The 24,612-nt window shown below is 42.7% G+C and overlaps 1 protein-coding gene and 1 long non-coding RNA gene across 5 annotated transcripts in view; one reads left to right on the top strand and one right to left on the bottom strand.

The window, feature by feature from the left end:
* LOC135446156 (uncharacterized) overlaps nt 1–24,612 on the bottom strand; it is a 58,105-nt gene that overhangs the window by 5,929 nt on the left and 27,564 nt on the right. For all 3 annotated transcript variants that reach the window (XR_010439677.1, XR_010439679.1, XR_010439678.1), the window contains exons 2-4: nt 8,680–8,805; nt 1,476–1,547; nt 619–738 (exon numbers count right to left, since the gene is read on the bottom strand). This is a non-coding gene — a long non-coding RNA (uncharacterized LOC135446156). The remainder of the gene's footprint in view (nt 1–618; nt 739–1,475; nt 1,548–8,679; nt 8,806–24,612) is intronic.
* EFEMP1 (EGF containing fibulin extracellular matrix protein 1) overlaps nt 1–24,612 on the top strand; it is a 45,851-nt gene that overhangs the window by 9,773 nt on the left and 11,466 nt on the right. For both annotated transcript variants that reach the window (XM_064709728.1, XM_064709729.1), the window contains exon 5: nt 22,923–23,045. In XM_064709728.1, coding sequence (XP_064565798.1) covers nt 22,923–23,045 — 123 coding nt within the window. The remainder of the gene's footprint in view (nt 1–22,922; nt 23,046–24,612) is intronic.

Genomic DNA, 24,612 nt, shown 5'->3' with positions numbered 1-24,612 from the left:
AAACTCCAGCCATCTGTCCTCCTTCAGAATTCCTCTCTCTAAGCCGGAGGTCTTTTTCACAATGCAATCAGGACTAACACCAGATAGCAAAGGGGAAGAATGTGCTCATGCCTGGTCCTGACTTGGCACTCAGAGTACTTGGCACCCCTTTAAACAGCTCAGAGCACTTCTTTCTCTCTTGAGGAATTCCCTGTACCTGCTGCAGACACTCAGATCTGTGCATCCCACAAGGCAGGAAAGCCACAGCAGGAGTGAGGGCGGTCACCTGCTGCAGCAGGGGGCACAGAGCAGCACTTGGGGCAGCACAGGCTGTGCTCCCTGTGCCAAAACCTGCTCCCAGAGGGATGCATTCCACAGCATCACAGTGCCAAGGCACCCTGGCAGCTGCTTGGAGCACCTCTCTCAGGTAATTTTATGGTGACACTATTGCCACTGGGATTTCTCACTGTGCTTGCTCTGAGCAGTTGTTTCCTCCCAGTCTCCTGAGAAAGGCTCTGTGCTCCTCCTCTCCCCAGTTTTTTGTTCAGGAGGGTTTTCTCTCAACCACCACTTCTTTCCTCCATTTTCAAACCTGATTCCTACTTCAGATTAATTAGTGTATAAAGGAAGTGCTCTTACCTGTGTTTTCTTTTCACTCTTGTACTCTGGGTTACTGAGTCACATTTGCTAGAACATTTCCAAAGGATCTCAGCATTGCAGACACATTTTTCAAAGGTCCAAGATTTTTCTTGAGCATCCCTAGTGACGGAACACAAATTTAGGAAGCTGGAATACTAGTTCAAGAGCTGAAACTTGAAACTTATTTTCCTCATTTTATTCTCTTTCCAAGTGCTATCTCCCTTCCCGTGCTGGCCAGGGCAGATGATAGCTGCTGTTTCTGTGTGCCAAATCAGCCCTGCAGGAAGAGCAAAGCTTCCTGCAAAGGCAGCAGAGACCTGTTTGACTGCTCCCTGCACCACCCAGGGATGCCTGTGCTGCTCTCCCTGTCCTTTGCTAGGGAATCCCAGCCAAGCCCAGAGTCTCCAGCACTGCAGGAATTCATTCAGGGTGGTCACACTTGCTGCTTTGCCATTTTCCTACCGTCAGAAGCAGTGGGAGTGATACAGGACTCCCTCCTAGCAAGATATTTTTGGTCTGGTAGAAACCACAAGGAGAGTGCAATTTTTGAGTTCACCTACCAGGTTGCATCTTAAACATTCCACATTTTTTGTGGTGTAGTCAACTCCTCTTGTGCAGCGCTTTGTCATGGCAACCCCTTTGTGCTGTGTCTGTGTTAACTGGGATTGATGGAAGCTGAGCTGGACCACCTCCTTTCATTACTTAAAGAATATTTATTCTTTTCTTTCCTTCTGAGATGCTTTTTGAGCTGCTTTTTTTTTGGCTATCATCATTTATGCATGGTCTAGAATAAGTCATGTGCAATGTAAGCCTCCTTTGGGCTGAAGGTTCTTATCAAAGGGAATTCTGCCACATACCTGTCAAAGGGTTCAGATGCTTCAGTCCACAAGGTTGGAAGATCTGAACTGGGCTTATAAGATCTCTGTTCTCTGTAGGACAATGGAATAGGTAATCAGACATATAAAGTTCATTAGTAAAAAGTACAAAATTTCACAAAGAAATATGTTTCATCTTTAATTTGCTAAATTTTGTTTTCATAGCAGCCAGCTAGCAACAGTTTTGAAGAGAAAGTTATTTGCCATAATTCAATAGACAGCAAAATGTAACCTGAAAAAAAAAAAACTATACTAAATACACAAGAATGCTGTGTGTACCTTCTTTCATCTACCTTTTAACTTTACTAAAAATACAACAGGGACTTGCAAATTACAGAGCTCTGAACTATTTTAGCACACATGCAGTTATTATAAAACACCTTTAATGCTCATTTCCATTTGTGTTTCATTTGTTAATCTGAAACCATGTTAAAGGTTGGTCCTGTTGTAAGCAGAGTAGAGAAATGTCTAGTTTTTGTTAGGTATAATTATATGATCAAAGCTGAAAAAAGTGACTAAGAAAACATTTGTTGCACACACTTTTATAAGCTACAGTGCTAACAAAAAGTTCTTGAGGCCCAGGAATGAATTAGACCTTTCCTAGCAAAATATATCCCAAGCTCTTAATTAAGCATTTTTAAAATTAGATTTTCAGTAGCCCCTTGTCTGTTGCTGTTACTGAAAGGCTTAAATAAATAATTCCAAAGGGAAATTCTTCAATGGAATGACAAAGGATTCAGTGTGTGAAGGTCTGGCTCCTGGGAAGAGATGTTTACTTTGGGAAACTCTCAATCTGGCTTTATTTACTCCTGATTTAAAAAATCCATGCCTTTGAGTGGACATTAATTAATTAAGCCTGTTTTGATGAGCTCTGAGCAGGAGATATTGCTGAGCCTTCCTTTAAGAGCTGGATTTAACCAGAAGGAAACTCCTGGTCTGGTGCATGACCCAGTGTGAGATGATTTAAGCAAATCTGACTCTGTACTTGAGCATCTTATGGGATATAAACCCCCAGAATTCCAGAAAAGCAGTAATTTGGACAAGAAATTCCTGAATACCTTGCAGCTTTATAAATTTAGAAAGAAATCCTTTTCAATACTGTGAGAGCTGATTGTTGTCACAAGTACTTAGCATTGGGAAATGCAAGGGCTTTTGTCAGGTAACGATGTTCTGTGTGGTTTTAAAGAGGTTGGCAACAAGTTAACAGTTAATAGCAATCTTACACAGAGCAAAGGAATCAAACATGGCAAAATGAGCAGAAATTTAAGTGGGATTTTAGCTGATGTGACCTATCTTATAAAAATAAAAACCAGGACAAACAATTTCTCTCCTGTCTAAACTTACTCTGGAGAGAATTTCAATTGTCTGAGATACAGAGTAGGTAGAATTAAAAATACTTTTAGAAGCAACAAATCCTTGATTGTAGTTTTTAAAGCACTTTCTTCATAAATGAATTTGCTCTCAAGAGACTTTCTTATCAGGAGCCAGTTCTCCACAGAACTTGGAGATGCTAAAACAAGGCCTGGGTAAAACAAGGACTTGTGTGTCACTCCTTGGGTGAGTTAAACAGGAATACAGGAATATTTCACAGGGAGTGAGCACAGAATCACATCAGAAATCAGCAGGGCTTTGGAGCAACCCCTGCTCTGCCCCTGGGGGCTGTGGATGACACCTGACTTCATTCCTCCCAGAAGTTGCTGGAGCCTAAATCAGGAAAGAGCAGAATCCAAAAGTCATTCCCACTTCCCAAGGGGAAAGAAAAATCATGTTCTTCCCTGACATCATCCTGCCTGTATGTGCTCTGCATCCAGACCTTCCTCAGTCTTATCTGCCTTAACTTGAAGCATCAAGACAGATTTTCTTTCCCACTTTCTCCTTATGTGTTGCTGGAGTAGAAAATAATTTGGGGATGGTTGCAATACCCAAAGATACTCCTGACATTTCCAGCACTTTTTCCCTGCAGCAGAAAGCAGTGTACAAGCAGATAAAAATTATAGACACCCTCACTGAGCACCTCTTGGCTTTCTAGTGTTTGCAGGAGCAGCAGAACTTTCCAGCTTGAATTAACCTGAGGTGGAAGAGAGTTAGAACCAAACTTCTGAGAGCATTGGTGCAGGAAAATTTGGCTGAAGGAAAAACACCCACCCATTTTCCCCATTGCAAACACTGACCATTATTTAAACAATCCAGAAACTGTATTCATAGATTTTAATCAGCATGTGAAAAAGGATGATTTTGGGGAAGGGAAAACTTTGTTGTGTGTGTTCCAAGACAAAGTATTCCTCTGTTAGAAACTGTGGCTCTCTATGCCTATAAAAAAGGAAAATTCCCCATTTCTAGACAAGACATTTTTACAAAAAAGTTGCTTCATTATGTATTTAAATCCAAACATTCTCTCCATTCTGGTTACACTCAGAGTTCAGTATCCACTGTGAGGAGAATCTCTTCCTTACTATGTATGCAGATTTATAAGGCTCCAGGCACCTTTGAAATAAATTGAAAGCACAGCCATGTAATGGAGCCAAACCCCAAAATCAGCCAAGGGGATCCACCCAGCAACACCCTCGAACACCCTCAGCTCTTCCCCTGAGCACAGCTTAGAGTGCTGCTCTTGATCTTGTCTCTGCTTTCTCCACCCTCCTAAAAGCTTCCTGGGGGATTCCCCAGCTCCAGAGCCATGCAGGGGCTGTTTGGGATGCAGGAATTGTTCCCTTGCTTGGTTTCCTTCCCTCTCAAACAGCTCAGGAGCAGGGCAGCTGTTTGCAGAGCCTGGGACAGGGGGACACTGAAAAACAGGACAACAGGAGAGAGCAGCAGCTTGGGCATGAAGAGAGGTTTTAACAGTAGATCAAAGTGTAGCAAAACCATACAGAAATAATCAAGGCAGGTTTGTAGCTGCATTTTCCCCCTTTGAAATTCACAGTTTGAGTATTTGTGATGCTGGAAAGTGGCATGGTTGGAGAAGGAAATGCTTCCCAAAATCTCTGCCATGGGATGGGCGTTAGGCCAACAGTTTAGAAACTTGATCAAACAAAGGTCTGGACATTTTATACAGTGAGAACAGAAGTTAAAAAGCAGCAACTTATGAAAAGATTAACAAACCTAATTTATGCTTAGGGCAGTCCTCAATTCTTAACAAATGTCAGGATGAGGTTGATTGTTGAGGAGCAGATTGGTGATACCTGTACTTTTCTGAGGTATCTCCCAGTGCCCACTTGGAGAAAGCACAGTCAGAATGTTTTCCATCTCTCTGGATTTAGTGGCTGTTATCTGTGGGTTGAGCACCAAGCCAATTCCCCAAAGCTCTGGCTAATCAGCCTGGTGCACATCAGATGTTCAGTCCCATAATGGAACCACTTCTGGCCCTACAGGCTGCAGAAGGCTGAGCTTTTTTTGGGAGAGCACAGACCAGTGTAGTTTTGTTAAAAATTGGGATTGTTAAAAATTTCCATTAGGAAATTCCGACAAAATTTTCTGTAATTATGACAAAGTGGTGTATAAATAATCCTGTTGTTAGCTGTCAAGTGGAATTTATATATAAAACAATCAGGTATTGATATCAGAATATTGTCATCACAGGAATCAGGGTTTGTTATTGTGGGGCAGAGCAAGCAATACTGAAATTCAGTGACACTGAGTACTGGCACAGCTTCCAGGGCCCTGCAAGGCCCCATTCTCCTGAACAAGATGTGCATGGAGAAGGAGCTGTCCCTCACTAAAACCAGTTTATGGGGCATGCACCTCTTACCTTAAGGACTGGACTTGATGATCCCTTTTAACTCAGAGGGTTCTGTGATGTGTGACTGAGCCAGCACATCACACCCCACACTCGCTGTGTTCAGTGGTGCATCTGGGACAAAAGCAGCAGCAGGAGCAGCTCATTTCATTCCTTGCATTTGATTCTTTGTTTTAGTATCTGTCACATCCAAGCCAGCCAAAAAGTGGCCTCAGCACGTTCTGGCTGGTGAGGCTGAGGAGCCCCGGGGGCTCCATTCACATTCCTCATGTGTGACCAGGCAGGGGCTGGGGAGCCACTGCACTGCCTGGTCCTCAGGGTGGGGTCCCAGCCCTGCCACAGCCCCCAGCAGGAAGCTGGAAGCAAAGCATTAAACACACCAAAGGGACTGCTTGGATTTTCACATCCTCAATGGTCATTGGGGGGTTCAGCCAGCAAGAAAAATCCCAAGCGTGTAAGAAGAGGAAAAACAGCAAAAAGGCAGCAGGAACCAAAAGTGGTTTTTCATCTGGCTGTAACATTGAGAGCAGGACAGCAGTGGGATGTGCCTGGATGGAGCCCATCCCCATGGAATGCACCATCACACACATGGCTGCTCCAGAGCTGCCTCTGTCACACACAGCCAGCTTCAGACAGCATTACTGTCCCATTGGGATGCACTTGGGATGGGCTGCACACACAACAGCCCTTAAAAACTGGAATGATAATATGCAGGTTTTTCCATTCCTATCATTTGTCCTTAATTGAAAAACTAAATGCTTATGTCCCATTGTTAACTATTCTTAGCACTAATTTCACAGTTTAGCCCAGTGGTCACCAACTGGTTCCCTTACAGTTCTTCTCTTAATTCACAGCTGGGCTGAACTTGCTTGGTTTGAACTTACTTAGGTTGCATTAAAAAAAAGTTGTGTGACAGTCCCTACATGATTTAATCAGAAACCTCACTGCACCCAATTCCTGCCTGAAGAACACTATAACAAGTCAGAGGAAAGAAAGGTAGCAAAGTTCTCCATGCTGCTTAATAGGTTAGAGTCTGTTTACAGCAGCCCAGTTCAGGTGAGAAGGAGCCTTGGGAGCTCTCCAGCCTGAGAGAGAGGTCTCCATCCTGCTCTGAGATCAGACCTGGGAGATTTATCCAGTCAGGCTTGAAAAACCCCATGGAAGTAGAGCACAGAATTTTTCTGGGCACCTGTTCCACACCTTGACTGCCCTAATGGGGAAAAAAGTTTTCCCTGTACCTAGAATCCCTCTTTACAATTCATCCTGGATTGACACACACAAAAGAGATGTGCTAAAAATGCAGACTTGGGGGGAAAACACTTTTTTTCTTTTCTTACAAATGTGTAAGTGAAAAGGTGTTCTCCATAAGGGGAGGTAAAAATTCTGGGCAGCCTTAAGTTTGAATGGAAACATTTTCCTGAGGAGCAGACTGGCTGAATGTCATTCCCAGCCTCCCATGACCCAACTCCCACTACAAGTGAATCTCTGCAGCTTTTTAATTTCCAGTTAAAAACAACCAAAAAAATAATAGTATCAATGTGTGTCCACAAACAAGGAAAGAAGGGAAGTTTCACTGATCCATGACTGTGCTTACTTGAACTCTGAATAACTGCAGATATTTTCATAGCTAGTGCCCACCAAGCTTCTCAAAGTACTGAGAGAATATCAAGACTGATTTTAACAAACCACTTGTTTGTACTTTGAAGTGTCACATTAAGACACCTTCAGTTGCATTCCAGCATTTAAAGCACACATTCAGATCCCAGTATTTTCCCTGACACCTTTGCACATGCCTCAGTTTACACAACTGCTCGCTGCTGGCCTCAATCAGGTTGTTGCTAGGAACTTTTATTTTAAAACCCCTCACTAAACTTGCCAGAGCAAGCCTGCAATACCAGGCACACGCTGATCCTACTCATGGGTGGGTAGGAAATGCTTGAGAGTATGGGAGGGAGTAGCCTTGATGGGAGGAATTGCCTGTTTACTCAGCTTGCAGCTCCATTGCTGGGACACTTCAGATCCCTCTGCTGAATATCCCAGCTTGTATCTGGGATAATATCTATAATATCTACCAATGCTGCCCCTTTTAGATACCCTTCCATTCTTGTTTCTCTTCAACTCCTCACTCCCCCCTCCTCTTTTCTTTATTAAACTCTTGGCAATGAGGGCCAAAACCTGACTGAAAACAGCAGTTCACACTGTGGTCCTGGATAAATTATGGTACAATTAGCAACGTCACTTTCAAAAAGTTAATGAAATAAAGCTGCTCCTTTAGGAAACCAGAGGCTTTACAGCAGATGATTTATGGTGGCTCAAACAGGACTGTGAATTTGCAGTGCCAGATGAGGCCATGCTGTCACTTTTACTCACTAAATACCTCGTGCCACTTCTCTAGGAAATGAGGCCTGGCTTGGTTACAAGAACCAGCTCCTCAGTGTCTTCTCTGTAAAATCTTAGCCCTTCTGGAAGCTGAATTTCCAGCTTGTTGATGATCTGCAAACCAGATCAGTTTTGTCCCTCCTGAGGAGCAGATGGATGCAGGGGCTGCTTTGGGACAGAGTGACACGTAACTGTGCATCCCCAGAGATCTTTCCAGGAACCTCCCAGATTGCTTTTCTGGCTCAAGGGCCTTGCTCTCCACCACTGGATATTTTGGGCAAGCACATGTACATGTAATAAGTGTGGAGCCTTGTGGGGTAAATAAAAATTCCTGCACAAATAAGGGGAATAATAAATCAAGCCCAAGAGTTTTAAGGTGATATGAAGAATTAACCTGTTTGCTGAACCTTCTCTAGATAAGAGGTCATTGTTCTTTGCTTTGAAAAGATTTTTGTTTTTAATATGTATTTAGCCTTACTTATCTATTATACTTTGCTTCCTTTTTATTTTCCTTTCATTGAAAACAAGACCAAACTCCTTAAAAATTGTTTGGACTTGATCCTAAAACACACTGAACACTTCCCAGTCAAGAAAATAACAGGGTACAAGAACCTTAATGACTTGGATTTCATTTGTCAGAGGTGTTTTTGAACCTCTGAAATCCCTTCAGAAGACCCTCTGGTTATTGGCTGAGACATTATTTCCTTTCTTTCAGGCTGATTTTTTTTGCCTGTCCATGAAATCTCCAAAGCAAACTAAGTCTGTTAGATCCTAAATAAATTTAGATACGGATCTCACTATAGAGGATGTTCAATTAACTGCTAGAAACCAATCTTGTCATTAGTCTTCCACTGGTGTTTTGCATATTTATTGGTAGCATCTGATTCATTAAACCCAGCCTGTAAATCAGGGCAGTTGGTTAAATACTATCTATGAAAATTTTCAAGTTACTGAAGCCCACATGTTTTCAGTCTGCTAAAAAAACTTCCTCTCCTCTTCAGCAGAGCATTATAAAACATAATATCTTGAAAAAGCTGTTAAAAAATCTTTACAACCCACAACTTTCATTACCTGGTCCTTGCTGTCCCCTGAAATGTCCCCCTCTGTCCTCTCTGTTTGCTGCTTGAGCATCATCCTGGGGTTTGGTTCAGGTTTGGAGCAGCACAACAAGGGAATCCTTCTCCACAGCCAGAGCTTCTGAAAGCCAAGAGCAGAGAGAAATCCAGGCTGGACCTCCCAAACCCACACAAGGAATTTGAGGTTGATCAGCTTGGGACAAGGCTTAATGCTGCACACATTGGTTTGGGTTATTCCAGCTAACAACTGTAATTGCATAAATAATAGCATTAGTAAATTACTTTGAAAAATTACTTTAAAACACTCCAACTTTAGAATTTTAAGAATCCTCCCCTTTATCCTATAGGTAAGAAATGAATGTGTTCATAGATCATTTATTCTATCTTCCTAATACTCAGCTACATCTCTCCTTCCTTCACCTTTTCATACTATTCCTTGCTCCTGGCATTAATTACTTGGATATAATTAGCCTCCCCTAGATTCATCTTTTGCCAGTTCACCTCTTGCCCCATCAGTTCCTGGAAGGCAGCACTTCAAGGAGGAAAGAGCCACCAGTCAATTTTGCTGCCATCCAGCAGCTCAGTGAGGATGGCATGGGCTTGTCCTTACCTGCTGCACCACAAAGCTGGGTGGGCAATCAATGCACTGGAATTAAATCCATCTGGAAGGCATTTGAGGCAGGCAGGCATCTCTGAGAACCCCAAGTGTCACTGACTGCTTTTTCCAATAGCTTTGGTGAAAGTCTAAATTGAGAAATCTCTTCTCCCATCCTGCAAGAATTTATGAGCAGAATTTCTTTTGCCCATCCACCACTGGCCTGTGTTCAGCAGCATCTGAGGCCCTCATGTTTCCCTGTGGATCCTGCCCAGCCATGAAGCTCTGCAGTGGATTTTAATCACACGTTCATGGCTGTCTGCTGTGGGCTCCAGCCAGCCAGGCAGTGCCAAATAATGTACAGACAATGTCCTGGGCATCCCTCAGATGTGCCAAGATGCAGACAGGCATCCCTGGCACTTGGCTCATATATTCCATTTGCAAGAGCACAAAGATCTGGGATCTCATGCCTTTTAAAGAGGGGAACAGAACACACAAAGAACCAAGTAAAAACACTTTGGGGAAAGAAAAAAAAATAACTAAAAAGGTCCTCAATGCTTTTACAGGAAGGATGGCTGGAAGAAAGATGGAGAGGAACTTTTTGCAATTAATTTCTTTGCATTGAGAGAGTCAGTTTACATCAGATATCAGGGAAAAAATTCTTGGCTTGAGGTGAGCCCTGGCACACCTGGTTGCCCAGAGAAGCTGAGGCTGCCCCATCCCTGGAAGTGTCCAAGGCCAGGCTGGACAGGGAGCAAGCTGGGACAGTGGAAGGTGTCCCTGCCCGTGACATGGGGTTGGAATTGGATGAGCTTTAAGACTCCTTCCAACCCCAGCCATTCTATGGCTCTAAACCTTCCCACTCATCTTTCTTCCTGGGGCCAGAAGCAAGAGAAGCATCTCAAGCCACAAAGTATTCAAAAAACTTGTCCAGAGAATCTGTCAAGGCTTGTTCCTTCCCTTCCCCCGGTAGCTGCAAAGCCAATTCCTTTTATTCCTGCCGTTCTCTGGAGGCAAAAGCTTGGTTTGGACAGGCACCAGTGCTAATGGTTGTCCCACAGATCCTCTCCCTGTGTCCTGGATCTGTGCTGCTGGAGCTTTCCAAGCCCTGCCAGAGATCCAGGGCTCTCCTGAGCTGGAGCAATGGCCCAGACCAATGTTCCCTCCTTGGAGCCTGTCCTTGGCTCTGCTGCTCACGGAGCATCAACACGTTCTGGGGAGCACCCACACTTGGTCACAACCACAAATGCCTTCAAAAGCAACAATTTTCTCTCATTTGGTTCTAAAGTGCTCTTTCAGGAATTTCATCAACTTACAGGGACTAGCAGGGATTGTTGGAGGAGCTGCTTTTCCTCTCACAGCCACCTTGCAAAAGCTGATTTTCTCACCAGGCTGTGTCCTGACAAAGCCTGGTTGTCTCTCCACGCTCCCTCACCTGTGTTCTGTACATTTTAAGATCATCTGGAGACTTGCACAGGGCTGTATCTATTTTAGAGTGTTTTTATTGGCAGCTGGCGCATGCTACCATGCACCCACGTGAACAAAATTACAGAGCCCGGACAACTTTTGTACAGAATTCCTTTGGCCACGGTTTCTCTGTGGGTTTCATTTGGCAGAAGTGATATCAAGCACAAGTCTTTCCCTCAGCTTCTGATGTCAACTAAAATGCACCTTATAAATAGAAAACTCAGGCATTAGGAGCAGTGCCTTTGGGCAATCAGCCACCTTTGGGCTATGGGAAAAATTCAGTTAGATATGATTCATAAATATAATGAATAGGGTGCCATAAACTCGCCTCGCTCTTCACAAACAAAGGCACATCCTCTGCCTTGAAAAATTACAAGGGCAGAACCCAAAGGAACAGGGAAAGAAAAACACAAGAGTGGGAGATTTAAGGGGGAGAAGGAAAGTATAATTTTGCAGCCCACCAAACAATGTGTGGAGCAAAACTCCACTGCATTCCCCCATGTCCTGCTCCTGCTGAGCTGGGCTGGCTTTCCAGAGCTCACCGTGGAAGACATTTCCAAAGGCACTCAGTTTGTTCTTCAGGCTCTGCTTCAGCTGAAGGCTCCTATTGATTACAGCTGGAGCTGCCTGTGTTCTGCTGGCAGCCTCTGCTTTGTAAATACCTTTCATCTCATCCAGCAGTGATGATGATGTGCTGGGATGATGTGGCAGCAATTATTTATCTGCTGCCTTGGGTTTTCTCCTCCACGCTTGCCAAGAGCCCTGAAGTCAGGCCATACAGAGGGATGCTGACATCTTTACATTTCCATTAAATCTTCCTGCTTCTTCTGGAGGAATTCTAACAGCTCTATTGTCATTTCAGCAGTCATTTCTTTCCTCACTCTCACACTGATAGATTTGGAAGCACTGAACCTATCCCACCAGACTGAGCAAGTTTAAACTTGTCACAAATAACCTTGTTATCTGATAGCACTCCCCAAAGGAAAAGCCCTCCAAGCCTCCCTTCTCCCAGGTTTCTGAGCATCCTGTCAATACCCAAAGATGAAGCAGGAAAAGCAGGCAGGCTAGGCCTTGGTTACCCTCTGCATGGATTTACACACTTGCTTAATACCATGTAAATACTGACAAATAAAGCATGGATCTTGTCAAACTTAACAACTTAGCAAATAAGGAGCATTAGAAACAGCAAATAGAGCTGAAGTATCTACTGCCAAGTCAGTGAGAGATCCCACGTCCTGCCTGGCAGTCACTCTAAATACATCCTTTCTCCCACTTCATGTGACCTTTCCAGGTCAGCAATGTTGTGTGTTAGTTTAATATTTTAAAACTGGAACTTTACTGGTATTTGGCCTACTTTTTGCTATTTATTTTCTAAACAAATGATAGCCACTCCCTTCTCAAGCTAACCTTTTAAGCTTCGCCAGGAGTCTGTGAAGATCACAAGGTATTAAAATAAAAAAAAAAAAAAAAAGAAAAAGGAAAAAAATCACATGCTCAGGCAAACAAAGCAGGTTGCTGCACTTCCCCCTCCCTCCAGCCCTGCAGCTGGATGTTCAGAATGCTTCAGGAGTTCTCCACTTACTCTAGGAAACACTGCTGAAATCTCATTTGCAGTGAAAAGTGCCAGGATTATGGTAGCACAGCATCTATTCTGAGGCAAACCCATGCAACTTCCCAGCCAAACACCAGGGGAAAAAGAAAAAAAAATAAAAGAAAGAAAGGAGCAAAGCTGTCCCAATTGCTACTTCTACTTGATTGCTTAAAAGCAGCTGGGAAGGCAAATCCTCAGCCTGAGAGCAAAGCACATCCCAATTTTAAGGCAAAGGAAATTTGGAAGAAAAAATAGCTCTCTCTTCCCAAGGAAACTTCTGGTTTTTAGAATGTTCATTTTTATTTATTACTGACTCATTGAAAGAACAAAGAAAAAAAAATGTGGCTAAACCCCAGAAAAATCTTAGAATGGGGCCAAAAATAATAATAATTTTCAGTTTTCAGAATTTTTTTGTCAGGTTTTTGAAAGAACAACAAATACTTCCCAAGCACTGCTGTAACTTACTAACTCCAGTGGACTGCACACCCTCAGTTTATTTCAGTTACCCCTCTCATCCATCTCCCCTTTTTCACAACCTCCCTTGGGCTCCTATCTTGCTTTTCCCATGTTCATTTTCCTTCCTTCATTAGTATCCATACTTTTTTTTTTATTTTACCTTCAAAGGATTGATTTCTTTTCCCCTGGTGCCTCTGCCTCAGTTTTGATCCTTCCTGGCTTTGCCTCTTGTACCTATTCTCTTACAAACAAAGAATTTTTAAAACTTCAAACTCAATTTTAAGCTCTCTTCATGTGAAGAATTACAAGGAAAATTGAATTTTCCACTTAAGTTCTAAGGAGGAGGCAGTTAATAAGAATTCTTAGGGAAAAACAGACAAACAAAAATTTCTAAGATCCAGTTCCTGATGGTTTGTTAGACCAGAACTGCCTAACACTGCTTGTTTTTGGCACAGTCAAATTTATATTGCCACAGAAACCTTAACTTCTGCACACCCTTTCACTTCAGTTGAACTGTGCAACCTGAACATTGTGTTTTTCTATCCCAGCTCTTCCAGTCCCCTCCCATCCCCAGAGTATATTTTGGACCAAATCAACTGAAGTGTCTTTTTTTAAGTACTATTTCCATAGTTTGCTTTTACTCTTCTATCATTCAGAAGCTGTAGGAGGCGTGAAAGTGAGAATTTCTTTTAACCATTTCTATTTCACAGCCCAGTGCCTGCCAATTACACTTGAAATAGGTTTTAGATCCATTTCTTCAAAACAAGGCATCTGTGGGTACACCCAGCCATGTGCTAAAAGTATCACATAACCACATAGGAAAAATTCAGAACTAAATAATGCCTTCAAAGGCATTTCTGAAGCTGGAACAGCATCAGGAATCTGCTTATTTACGTGGGGAGCTGTGGAGATTGCAGCATGTTGGTACTGCCAACAGATAGGATGATTAGTGCTAAAAACAATATCATCATTTAGATAAGCCCTCTGCTTTGGAGAGCTGCTATTGAACTCAGCTTGAACTTCAATGTTCTCAGCTTGGAAACTGGAATTCCTAAAAAGGCTCATTCAGCCTGCAAAAGCTGAAGGGGAAGGAGATGGTATTGATAAAATGGGGCTCATAGCAAATATTCTAAGTCACTTGTCCTACACCTGAAGTTCCTTCTAAAGGTCCCTTGTTTCTTGTGTCAGCAACACATCTGCTACCAAAAACCCCCAGAATCAGGTCCTGTGCTTCTGCCTGGGACTGAACCACTGGAAGGCATGCCAGCATACAAGATAAGCAACATTTTTTGCAGGAGCTGTTTTCTGAGCTGTCTCAGAATGAAAATTGATTTTTGAAGTGTGCCCTGAACTCACTTTCTGGGTAGATATTTCTATTTTCCTTTGCAGGGTCCAGCAGCTGCCAGTGTAAGTGCTGTGAAAATGCTTGCAAAGCTTTAATGAGCTCCAACTTCCTAATTAAAAACCACAATGAGCTTTCAGGCCTTGATTTCCCCAATCTTACAGGTTGTAGCAGTGATATTTTGTTCAGTCAAGCCTAGCTAAAGGAAAACGCTTACGAGGTTTCCAAGGAGAGAAATAAACAAAATGGAAATGAAGAGGGAACTTGGAACTTTCAAGTGTACATAATTAAGAAAAAAATACATCCTTCAGATAATTCTGGAAAGTATTAGGAGATATTCATAATTCATAAGCAGTTGTTTGGTTTTCTTTCAAGCAAGGGGGCAGCTTTACATCAAACACTGACTAGCTTTTCCATTAACTTGAGTAAACAAACCAGTATGTTTCAAGTTAACTGAACATCCTTTTTTATTTTTTACTTTTTTTAATAACTGTGTGAATTAGAAATAAGAACAAGACATTTACTTTCCAATAGGAAATTAGTTTGCATGCTATTTCTTCATGTTAAAAATACTTTGGAACACTCACAAAAACAACGTTAAGCTGAATTTATGGAAGTGTTCCATATCAGTTTTGAAGATGATATGCCAGATGTCGGGGAGAACTCTTTCATCTGCAATAATGGAATAGTTTCATCCACCCTTGTTGTTTTTGAGCACAGTCCAAGTGTATTGGTCATCATGGGTGGGTGATCCCCACTTGGGCAGGCATGAACCAAAAAGCACAAGTTGTTAGACCTCTAGCATAAAATCACAAGAAAGCAACAGCAGGAAATACTCTACTGAAAGTAAAAATAAGCTATTGCAAAATGGAAATCAAGAAGTTTACCATTATGACAACTCAGGTTTTGGAGCACTCAGAGACTCACAGATATATTGCTCTGAATTAGTGGATTGTAATGACTCCATTCATGGCTCCAGCAAAAATAAAGCAAATAATACAAATTTTAAACTAATCTAGATCCATCAAAGGCATGGAATACTTTTGCTTTCAATGAGTGGGAAGACTAATGGTTAACAATGTGGTCTTCTAATGGGGGATTAAAGTGTTCTTCCCTTTGAGAAACTTTAAACACAAGGACAGATTATTGTCCATGTTCTTCTTTTAACAATAACATTGGAGTAACACTGGATAGGAAATCCTTTTGGGAACAGTTTGTGGCCTTGTGCCTCAGACTAACACCATATCAGCCACACCACTCTCACTTGCAGTGATCATTCTAATGTGTTACCAATGTTTTATGTGGCACATTAATTCACCGTGGCTGTGGTTAGATAATGAGATATCCATCTAATTCCAAAGGATCTTGGGATTAGGAGCCATTTCCTGTGTGCAATTCACCTCCCAGAGTGCTTGGTGTGTGCTGGAGAGGGAAGGAGCATCTCACACAGAGGGAAAGAGCAGGAGAAAGGAAGAAAAGCATTTTTAAATGCATCAGTCCAAAGCTTCATTCATTTTTTTTTTCTCCCTTCTCAGCTGCCTGCCTCTCACAAGCACGTGGGAGATGTTCTAGTGCTGAAAGCCACGGTTCCCTCCTTTATTGAGCTGTTCTGGGTGATAAGTCAATTTGCTTTGGACATAGCAGAGACAATAGATAATTGTGACAGAAAACTGCAGGGCAGGCTCACTTAGGGCAGCTTGTTAACTCTGGCCTGTTCATAGAAGGATGCTTTTCCTGTACCTTCCCATTCCTGGAATCTCTGGGCTTGAGCAACTTGCCCAAATCCACAGAGCTTGCTCTGGACACTTTTGCAGTCCAAATACCAAAATCACACAATGAATTGTGGTGCATTCAGTTCTCTTTTTGCAAATTTACCAGATTTACCACATCAATGCTTTCCTTTGCTTCTCTTGTGTTCTGCCATGACCCCCAGGAGCAGGAGGAGATGAATCCACAAGAAACTTGCTTTGCTGCACTCTCAAATGGGAGAGGGGAAATGTTTCAGCACACCAAATGGAGCACAGTTTTTCAGGAAAATCTCATTAATTTAAACATTCTACCTCACCTATTTGCTTTAAATGTAGGTCTTGGCTCTCACATCTCTTTTTCCTGTGCAAACAAGTATTTGTGCAGGTTACCTTCGCTCAACTGTGAAAACTTGTTACCAGGGCAATCGGGCCAATATACCTCACATGAAAGGGCAAAGGAAAATTTAAAAGGGAAAAACCAGCAAAAAAGGGGGAGGTTTTGGGCTGCTGCAGAGCTGTGCAGAATTAGAGAGGGTCCCTCATGACAGCACTTGGAGTGAAGGTCTCTGCATTAGCAGGTTTTGCCACTCCAGAAATGGGAAATTTCTCAAGATATTTCATCTCCTGCTGCCTCCTGCCCTGATGTTATGTAACAGATCCTATGCTGGGCTCTACCACCACAGAGCACAACCTCCCAACACCAATGAGTTAAAAGCTGTCTGGGCATCCAGCCCAGATGAATAACATTGCAAATGTTGAAGGAAGTAGCAAGGGAAATAGAAAAGCCTTTGACAGAAATAGTTGATAGCTTGCTAAGGCTGGGGAGGGAACCAGGGAATTTGGAGGTTGCTAATGTTGTTCCTATGTGTAAGAAAGGATCAGGGAGGATCCAGGAAACTACATAGCAGTGAGCCTGGCTTCAGTTGCAAGAACAATATAAGGAACATAAATAAGGGACAGAATAATTAATTTGGTCAAATAAAATAAGCCCATAGTCATGGAGGACCTGTAGAGGTCTAATTTTTCCCAGTATGTTATCTTCAGGTGGTTCTTTCTGAAAGATGCCAGTATGAAACATCTTCCAGACAGAACAGAAGTTAATGAAGCGGTCAGAAAGGGAAAGTTTTGGCAGAAGGCTGAGGTTAAGTAAATTGTCAGTGATGCTGCAGCCCTGTGCAGATCACTGTGAGGCTGATATCAGACTGCCTGGTGCCATTGCTGACGTGGGAGCTGATGTTTGCTCTTCAGATGAATCCATTGGAAAAATAGACCAAGTCACTTGCTGGCCTCACTCACACTGAGAACTCAAAGAATTTAGACCCATTAAGTAAAATATTTATGGTTTACATTCAAAACAAATTGAGAACAGGTTCACTGCAGCCCATAACAAGTGCAACACTGACATTGGTGAGACCATCCTGGATTTGGATTTCTATGAATCATTCAGGAGCTAGCTGCTCCACTGATGCTCCTCAGCGGGGACAGAAATAAGAATTTCAATCCTATAAAATATTTTAAGAACCTTCTTTTTTTATGTGGTGGAATATTAAGGTTGCTATGGACCAGGATAGAGAAAAGCAACCTGGAAACATTTTGTTTGGACTGAGGAGAATGTACACAGAGAGCAAGAAGATGCTGTAATATATTGCAATGTTTTAAGAGCCAGCAAGCTGAACACTTCAGTCACAGGAGCAAGACACTTCAGTTAGTTAAGAAAACATTTCTCCAGCTCTGAGCACAACAGACAGGTATGTGCTGGAAAGGAGGAGAAAAGCTTCAAGTGGCCTAAATAAGATGAAGGTGGATGTGGGCAGCATTTCTTCTCCACAAGTCCAAAGCCCTGGTGAAATGCACCTCCTGGTTTTATGTGCTGCTTCTAATGATACGAAGCAAATTGCAGAGATTAAGCTGTTGCATAAGTGAGTGAGCAGCATGAGTCAGGGGGTTTGGGAAAAGTGAGTCACAGCGGGAAGGGAACAGAGCCAGGGCTGGAGCTGAGAAAGAGAGACTAGCAAGAAAATTTGAAGGATCTAGATAAGAGCCTGAGAGAATGGAGTGCAGGGGAGAAGCAGAAAAACTACCTCTAAAAGAGGGAGCCATACATGAGAGTTAGGGAAAGCTATAGCTAAAAAGCAGGTCAGGCAAAATTTTTGTACACAACTGTGGTTGAAATGCAGAGCAGGCTGCCAAAGTCAGCAGTGCAGGGACAGAATTGAGCAAATCACTTCAAGAGGCAGTGTGGGCACATTTTTGGAAAATGAGGGAATCACTGGGTATAGCCATTAGTGAGGCTTGTGGAATTAAAACTATGAAATGCAAATTGATTTATATTTTGAAGGAATACAGGAGGGAGCCCTGCTGCCCTCCATGGCTCTCACACCATGGCTGTAGCACCCTGCAAACCTCAGGCTCTTGCCTGTGCAACTCAGAGCATTCTCTTAGCTCACAGAGTTATGGATGGCACAGACTTCCAAAAGGAGCTTTCTAGAACAGCCCTGGGAATTGCTGCAAAGGCAGAATTTACATCAGGGTGAGCCACTGGGGTCTGAAGGCCCTGTTTACCACAGCACAGCTGAGGATTTACATTCACATTTCTGGAGGAGCAGTGGAGCTCACATGTCACTTAATTGAGACATGGTGTCCTTAATTGTTGTGTTTCTGCCCCACCTCTCCTTAGACTGACCTTCACTTTAATTCAAAGATTTTATACAGCAAGTTAATAAAGGCTCACACCACCCAACCCATTCTGAGCACAGCAAGGTTTGCCCAAGCACAGGGCTGCAGGAAAAACAGAGTGAGATTAAAGATTCTGTTGTGATTCTTTATGGATCTGAATTCAGTGTTCAGAGAACCTGAAGTCTGGGCTTCTCAAATCCTCAACTGCAGAGCTGTCACATCCTTCCAGTGCAGCATTCTGGATGTAATACTAACAAGCAACAGACAGAAATTAAAGTACTCAATCTGAACCCATTTTGCAAATAGATTCTCCAACCAAAGTACAAATAAGTCCCTTAAGTTTGATTTTGGGTGGCCTAAGAAAGACTACATAATTCCCTCAGTTCAGTTATTACAGTGATCAAGACACTGAAAGTAGCCCAGCTCCATTTTTAAGATTGATCTGCAAAAGGATTGTTAAAGACCCAGACTATTTCAAAGGAATTTTTCCACCTACACAGGACGTAACTGTCCAGAGGAAAACTCTCTGGGAATAAAAATCTGAGAATCTCATCAATCAGACTCAGAGATACAGTGAGTTTAAGAACTAACCTGTATTTCACAGGCTGCATGCATCAATAATCAAACACCATTCAGGTTTTTCAACTAATTAATACAAACTTACAGTCCTTGTTTATGTGTAGTGAACAGCACAACATTTAGACGTGTTAGCTGAGATTAGAAAACAAAAAAGAGCAAATCACTTTCATTACTAGTTACTGGTGTAATTTATATGGCTTACCTAGACAAACAAATGCTTGTACACCATCTAGAAATGAAATTTAAAGTGATGAGGAATGATTAGGAAGAGTTTTCAGGTGTTTTCTTATCAGGCAAGATATTTGCTTAAGGCACATAAGCCTTAGCTGTGGAATGAGCTGCTGAAACAGTTCTGGAGATGAACTTTATCATGATGACACTAAATTTGGAAAAGAGGATGTAGAGGAAAGATGCTCAAGAATGAGCTTGTAAAAGCCCCATATTTTCTTTCTAGATCTGTTTCTTATACTGCACTCATCACTGTGGTATCTTGAGTGCTTTCCAGTAGTGCATTAAGCAACATGACAAACATCTGTCACATGTTTGTTCTCTCACCCTCTCCCCAGAGGGACAAGTGTGTGCAGTGGAGAGCCTTGTTTTAATTTTTTTAATTATTATAAATACACATGCACGTAACACATTATTAAACATTCATGCTAGAGAGGAAAGGTCAGATTATTTTATCTTGCTCTCAGGATTAGAGCTGGTGAGCTCTGTGGTGTTCCCGTATCACACCCTTGCCCCAGATTGCAGTGTCTTAGAGACCAAATCATTGCCATGGGTGTCTGCACCAGGCAGAAACCAAAAGTTTGGATTCCCAATTCATTTACTGTTTCTACTTAGGCCCAGGGATTCTGTCAAGAAACAGCAAATGGTGGTAGAATCTAGGGAAGGTCATGTCCTTCCCATACTTGATACAGATTAAAAGCAGGATTTGATGGAACCTCAAAATCACTGTCAGGTCAGAGGGCACTGTGAGAGTCGTGGTAAATCTAGGAATTTCATGGATTGGAAAATCATTTCAACAATGAAACAAAGACCTGGGAGTGAATGATTTCCCTATGGGGGGTCATAACTGGGAAAACAATCTGGAAACTTGAGTTTGGTCAGACCCTGAAGAACTGCAGATACACAACCTGCCCACTCAAGAGCCACAAACAAATTGTGGGAATCCCAAATTAATCCCCAGTCCCCAGTGTGGGATGGTGCCATTTCCCATGGGCAGAGAAGTAGGTGTGCCTTGGTAAATAAATAACTCTGCCTCACCACCTCAGAGAGAAATGGAGCTGCTCTGCCACATGCCAAGGAAACTCCAGTATTGCTGTTGCTCTGATGACTCCCACACCTCCATTTCTCCAGTAACTCTCTGGACAGTAGGAAACAAACTATTTCTGTAATGGACAGTGATCTGGGTCACACTGAGTGCCAAGAGCTGGAGCCTCCTCTGGCCTCGCTCACAGGCAGAGCTGCAGCACCACTGCTAAATCCACCAGAGCTCCTTCCCACACTCCCTAAGGGCTGGGGCTGCAGCACCACTGCTAAATCCCCACCAGAGCTCCTTCCCATACTCCCTAAGGGCTGGGGCTGCAGCACCACTGCTAAATCCCCACCAGAGCTCCTTCCCATACTCCCTAAGGGCTGGGGCTGCAGCACCACTGCTGAATCCACCAGAGCTCCTTCCCATACTCCACAAGGGCTGGGCTGCTCTGGGATTGCACCAACCCAATCCACATTTGCTCTGCTTTCAGCACAGAAATCCTCACTCACTTCCTCACCCCTGTATCAGTCCCAGCAGTAGGACACATCTGTAACTCCTGCAATACTGGAGATGCCAGCACTGAAGCCTTCCCAGGTGCTGCTGTTCTCCTCCCACCCTGTTTCCCTCAAACACAACCTTCAGGCCACCAGCCTTGCTCTGCCAGTACAGATTTCCCTGCTCAGGTGGGAGCAGACCCACTCCAGGCATGGCAACCTCACCACCTTCCCTGGGGAAGGCAGGAGGCTGCCTCACTCCCCACACCTTTCACAAACTCACATCTTGGCCAGAACACCAAAACCCTCCAAGGGTTTCCAGAAGGGGAAGCAGCAAGCAGGCAATAATTGTTTTTCTGTCCAGCTGAACTTACCATCAGAAACAGCCAAAAACCATGAGTACAGAAATAAATTTATGAATCATTTTAGCTTGAGTAGCTTATTATCCAATGCATTTTAACTAATCCATCTTAAAAGGCAACTTCATGTTTACTCATATATGAAGCTCCTAAAGATCAAATAAATCTGCTTTGTTCCAGCACAGTATACAACAAAAAGGACTGGAATTGAACAAGTATTTTATTTCCAGCTTTTGTAGAAACCAGGAGCACAAAGCTCATGAGCTTCCTGCAAAGACTTGTCTTGAGCTGCCTGGTGTTGGGGTGGCAGGAGATAGCCAGACCCAAAAGTCTTCTTCACACCTGGGAATGTGCTTTGGAGTGTCAGGACCCAACAGTGAGCTCAGCAAATCCTGCACCAGCACAGCAGCTTCAGGACTGACACTGGGCAGAAATGCAAAGAGGAGCCTAACTTCCCTATAGAATAAAGGGAAGATGTATGGAAAATATTTGGACATTTGGGGAGAGGGCAAACGTTGAGAATTAATTCAAACTGTTGATGGTTTGTTTTTTATTGAATCTTGTGGTTGAAATGGTTTTCATTTGTTATGAGAAAGAATCCATCATTTTTTCCAAAGCACCACCCAGAATCTGCCACTGGTGATGTTCTAACATCCCCAGTGCCTATACAAATAGAGAGGTCAGCTGAGATTTGTAAACTAGAGATCATAAGTTTTAAGGAATTTGTTTATTCAGCCTAGAGTCTCCAAATTGTGTACGATGCCAAAATTCAAAAGTCATCTCACTGTACTGTGTCATGTTACAATAAAAAGCTCTCCAACATTTTGGATGTTCAGATGAGAAAGCAAATTGTAATTCGTTTGTCAGCACATGCAGTTTAATTATAATTAAGTACCTCCAGCCATCATAATGAGCAGGCAAAATGAAAATGCTGTTTTTATACTTGTATAAACCTGCATTGAGTGCAAACTAAAAGCTGCCTGAATTACTCTGAAAAGCATCGGGCTAGAACTTGCAGTTTTAGCTGTACTGAGCAAATACAAACACACATCAACTGTTTCCAGAGACTTGAACAGATTGACTGAATTAGGAGAATTTTCATGGGAATGACAAGAGGCAGATCTCTTCCTGATGAGAAGGCCACCACATTCCCAGTTCCAAGTCCCTGTCCAACGCATGGAGCACGGGAACCACACAAGAGATCAGCAGAGTCCTTTTAGTACCAGCAAAACAACATATTTCTAACTCCTCTCCTCCTTGAGAAAGAGCTGAACTACATTTGCTGAAATTTTCTGGAGTAATTCAGCATGAAACATCCAACCAGCGTGGGAAAAAAACCAAAGCAAAACAAAACAGGCAAATGATTCAAATATGATGAAGCTGCAAGAAGTTCACAGAAAATTCTAGACTGACAAGTGCAAAATATTAATGGTATTTGACAAACAAATGTTTAAAATAGCCATATCTGAAAATATCTACAAAGGCAGTGTATGAGAATTAAACATGACCAGATTCCTGATAGCTGCAAGTGTTGAGATGACATCTTGGGAGTGCACCTGAACTTTTCTGCTTGCAGTCATAGGTAGCTTGAAGATGTGTAAAGTATTTAGCCTGTGGAAATACTCTAAGGAAATGTAATGACTAATATTGCACTTACTTTCTTTTTTATAAAGATATAGATGAATGTGCAACTGGAACCCACACTTGCAGAGCTGACCAAATGTGTGTCAATTTAAGAGGCTCCTTCAGCTGCCAGTGCCTTCCAGGCTACCAGAAACGAGGGGAGCAGTGTGTGGGTAAGTGCTGCTTTCCATTCAATGGTTTTCTTTCATTACCCACAGTTACAAACTCCACATTGGTCACAAGGCAGATGGGTATGTGTGGTGTGAAACAGCTGTCTGGCTTTGGAATGCAATGGAAGAGTCACTTTACCACAGTAATTAATCACTAAAACATGGGATGAGGAGCTATTTTAAGGATAATCAACACTTGGAGTTCACAAGCTGAGTTCTGCTAATAGTTCCCATTGTGTGATTGTTTGTGTTGGGGCATTGCCAGTGTCCCAGAGACTGCCACGAGTCCCTGAGGGCAGCAAAGCACCTTCCCCTGAGATTCAGCTCCAGGTCTGTGGGACACAGCTCTCCCTCCCCCAGCCCCGCTCCAGGACTGGCTTCCTGAGCACAAATGACAGAGATGGAAGCTCTGAATGCAGGTGCAGGAGAGCTGCAGCCTCTAAAACCACCAGGCTCTATTCTCCATGCCAAGACAAGCTGTTGGCACCCATGGGATCTATGCAAGCATGGCATGGAATTAAATCCAAGTGCAAGGGGAGCACCACAGGTCTCCTGTCCCAGCCTCAGGTGGGGACATCACACCAAAGTGTCATCCCCCTGTCCCTGCATTTGACACTCTTTAATCACCATTTCACTGGATAAAATACTTTTAGAACCACTCCAGCCATAAGCCTTGGGTTTGTCAGATAATAAAAACAACTTTGAAGGAAGAGACTCACACCTACACATCAGGAGGTGATATTTGAGACAGCCTCCTCTACTACACTGCCTGCATTTTATGCAGCTTAGGAGAAAAGCGTTTGGGGTTGGGGTTTTTTCCTCTTTCAGGGATCCTGCGTTTCAAAGTGTATAAGAACTCTAAAATTCTTATTCTTAATTTTTTATTCTTAATTTCTTCTCTTCTTGCTAAGGCTACAGGTAAGAAACTGAGAAGATTTTAGCACACACCTAGAATAACTTCAATTTCTGGGCATGGCCCTTTCTTCAGGATTCCAGTCCAAGGGCTGTAGAAATAAGAATAAAAATTCTTATCTCTCTCCTAAGAGACATAGATCAGGCCTCAAACTGTCAGATTGGTGTAAACACAGGTGTATCTGATTTCTCTCAGTTCTCTGTGCAGGAGTAGGATGACTAATTTGGAATGTAGGTAGATGAATAGTTTTGGAAGGTCATGCTTTTTTTTTTTAATATCTGGGGTTTATTTGGATTTTTTACACAGCAGGTAAATTATATTACTGCCATGCAACAGCACTCCTGATATCAACACCCATAGTCCTAAATAACAGGAAACAGGACAGAAGTGAGAAGAAATGGGAGTGATAGACCCTTATACCTAATCGTGAACACATTTATGCATCTAAATCTATCCATGAAGAGGTCTGGAAAGTGAAATTTCCCTTCTCCTATTTAGGTCAAAACCAAGAATAACACCTGTGTTACATATTACACACTGACCTAAATTACAAGTACATCCCAACAGTTAGTAGTGTCAGCATTTCAGAATAAAGCCTGTCTTTAGGGATTTTATAACAGCTTAGCCAGAAAATGTTCTTGGGGCCAGATCTTGATA

This window comes from Zonotrichia leucophrys, chromosome 3, assembly GCF_028769735.1.
Source record: "Zonotrichia leucophrys gambelii isolate GWCS_2022_RI chromosome 3, RI_Zleu_2.0, whole genome shotgun sequence".
NCBI classification, from domain to species: Eukaryota; Metazoa; Chordata; class Aves; order Passeriformes; family Passerellidae; genus Zonotrichia; species Zonotrichia leucophrys.
The sequence above is the reverse complement of the archived record's forward strand: the minus strand, read 5'-3'. Positions and strand labels throughout refer to the sequence as shown.